The following is a 2,680-nucleotide window of genomic DNA, read 5'->3' as shown; positions in this document are numbered from 1 at the left end:
TGGAGGATGCTGGAGCAAGGCTGGGGTCAGCAGAGGGGACGTCAGGGATGCAAAGTCACCTGGGGGTCGGAGGAAGGCTCAGAGTCAGTCAGAGGGGGCTGCAGGACACCCCAACCTCCTGCCATGTCCCGCCTCTCGTCCCCCAGACCTGTACCGAAAGGTGTTTGTCTTCCGGGAGGACCCCAGCGACGCCTACGTGGTGCTGAGGGCCAAGCTCGAGCAGCCGCTGCAGAACTTCACCTTGTGCCTGCGGTCCTACACCGATCTGACCCGGCCCTACAGCCTCTTCTCCTACGCCACCAAGGCACAGGACAACGAGATCCTCCTCTTCAAGCCCAAGCCTGGCGAGTACCGACTCTACGTGGGAGGCAAATTCGTCATCTTCCGCGTCCCTGAGGGCCACAGGGACTGGGAGCATGTCTGCGCTAGCTGGGAGTCAGCCACTGGCATCGCCGAGTTTTGGTTCAACGGGAAGCCCTGGCCCCGCAAGGGGCTGCAGAGGGGCTACACGGTGGGAGCAGAGGCGGCCATCCTACTGGGGCAGGAGCAGGACGCCTTCGGGGGCGGCTTTGATGTCTACAACTCCTTCTCGGGCGAGCTGGCCGACGTCTACCTGTGGGACACGGGGCTGTCCCCAGACAAGATGCGAGCCGCCTACCAGTCCCTGCGCCTGCCGCCCGCCATCCTGGCCTGGAAGAGCCTGAGCTATGAAGTGAAGGGCGATGTGGTGGTGAAACCCCGGCTCCGGGAGGTGCTGGGGCCGTGAGAGCTGGCTGGATCCGGGGCTGGGGCGGCCTCAGCCCCCTGCTTGTCCTCCCTGTCCCCATCACCCCTTTGCCTCTACAGCCCACCAAGAAGGTGCCATCTTCATGCCCCAGCCGGGGAGCTGCAGTTGGGATGGGGCTCGGACGGGGCTGAGGAGTGCTGGGAGCACTGCTCAGCCTGGCAGGGTCCTCCCGAGCACCAGCACTTGCCACCGACCTGTCCCGAACACCTGGGGCACCTTATCGCCTGCCCACACCCCTCCGAGCTGCCCCGCTGCCCGCTCCCGCATGGGCAGGATGCAGATCCACCACCTCCAGCGATGCTCGACCACACATGAAACAGCAGAAGTGACTAGGGACCGGCAGGCAGGGGCGCAGCACAAGCCCTTGGGGACGCGGGCCCCATCCCCAATGCCCATCCCCGTGCACACCCGCTGTCCCCAGTCTCCCTGCCAGTCTGCTGGGTCTGCAGGCTCCCGGGCAGGCGAACCAGCCCTGGGCCCCTCACCGTGTTGCCAAACAGCCCCATGGATCAGTGCCCCTGGGCACTTGGGGACGAAGGTCGTGGGCAAACGTCACCATTGCATAGCCGCACTCACCCCAGCACAGACCCTGCGCAGCCCCAGGGCCGCAGCGTGGTGACTTTGCAGCTCCTCCTCACCACGGAGGTGCCGGCAGCCAGGCCCAGCAGTGCCACGGGGCAGCTGTGGCTCTGCCTCCTTGCCCTCGCAGTGCTTTTCGACCTCGCTGCCCCACAAGGTAGGGGTGGAGGGGCTGTGGCAGGACCCCCTCCGGGGCCCACGGGGAGAGCAGAAGGTGCAGTGGGGAGCAGTGGGGCACCCTGAGCACTGCAGAGGGGTGCAGGGGGTGCAGTGAGGCGTGCAATGGGTGCAGCGAGGGGCGCAGCAGGTGCAGGGGGAGGCACAGGAGTAACGCAGTAGCCATGCGGTGGAGAAGGCACCCGGAGCTCCCTGGGCACCAACGTGGCCACCTTCAACCTGTGGATAAATGGTAGGGAGGGGATCAAGGGCTCTTACCCTCCTTCCCACAGCTCATCCTCACCACGCCATGCCCATGGCACCCTGTATCACAGCCCATGCGTGGCCGGTCTTGGTGGTGGAAGCCACCTCTGGGTCTGATGTTGGAGGCCACCTCCAGGTTGGTGGGGGCTTCCTTGCTGGCACACTGCAACCCTGTTTCCGCTTGGGGGATTTGGCCAGACGCCTTCGCCGTGGCAGGAGCAGCCACCTCTTCCTCATCCCTCTCAGACCTGGCGTACAAAGTGTTCATGTTTCCCTAAGAGACCAAAGATTCCCACGTGCTGGTGAGGGCGAAGCCGGAGCAGCTGCCGCAGAACTTCACCGTGTGCCTGCGGTCCTACAACGACCTGAACCGGCCCTACAGCCTCTTCTCCTACGCCACTAAGGTGCAGGACAATGAGATTCTCCTTTTCAAGCCCAAGCCTGGCAAGTACCAGGTCTATGCGGGGGGCAGGTTTTTGTCCTTCAGCATCCCCAAGAGCATCACAGAGAGCAAGCGCATCTGCGCCAGCTGGGAGTCCACCACCAGCATCATGGGCTTTTGGTTCAGCGGGAAGCCCTGGCCCTGCAAGGAGCTGCAGAGGGGCTACACAGCGGGAGCAGAGGCAGCCATTGTGCTAGGGCAGGAGCAGGACGCCTTCGGGGGCAGCCCTGACACCCAGCAGTCCTTTTCGGGGGAAATCTCATCCGTGTATATGTGGGACACGGGGATGTCCACCCCAGGGGTGATGGCAGCCATGCACGACAGCCCCAGCAAAGCCCCCATCTTCAGCTGGAGAAACCCCCTACAAGATCATGGGCGAGGTCTACCTGAAGCCCTGATGCCCCGTGCACGGCGCGGGGCTGGTGCACTCCTGCACTCACTCGTGGTGGCCG

General features: G+C 64.4%; 1 protein-coding gene and 1 pseudogene across 1 annotated transcript; both read left to right on the top strand.

Annotated features, from left to right (window-relative positions):
• Nucleotides 1–146: 146 nt before the first annotated feature.
• LOC104163279 (serum amyloid P-component-like) lies at nucleotides 147–766 on the top strand (the record flags this gene model as incomplete). The annotated part of the gene is made up of 1 exon (XM_009702225.1): nucleotides 147–766. A coding segment is annotated over one exon (620 nt), but the record flags the coding sequence as incomplete, so codon positions are not given.
• Nucleotides 767–1,902: 1,136 nt separating this feature from the next.
• Nucleotides 1,903–2,608, top strand: LOC104163278 (annotated as a pseudogene).
• The last annotated feature ends 72 nt before the right edge of the window (nucleotides 2,609–2,680 follow it).

The sequence above is a fragment of the Cariama cristata genome, unplaced genomic scaffold (assembly GCF_000690535.1).
Source record: "Cariama cristata isolate BGI_N322 unplaced genomic scaffold, ASM69053v1 scaffold34456, whole genome shotgun sequence".
In the NCBI taxonomy this organism is placed as follows: Eukaryota; Metazoa; Chordata; class Aves; order Cariamiformes; family Cariamidae; genus Cariama; species Cariama cristata.
Note: the sequence above shows the minus strand (reverse complement) of the source record. Positions and strands in the feature narration are given on the sequence as shown.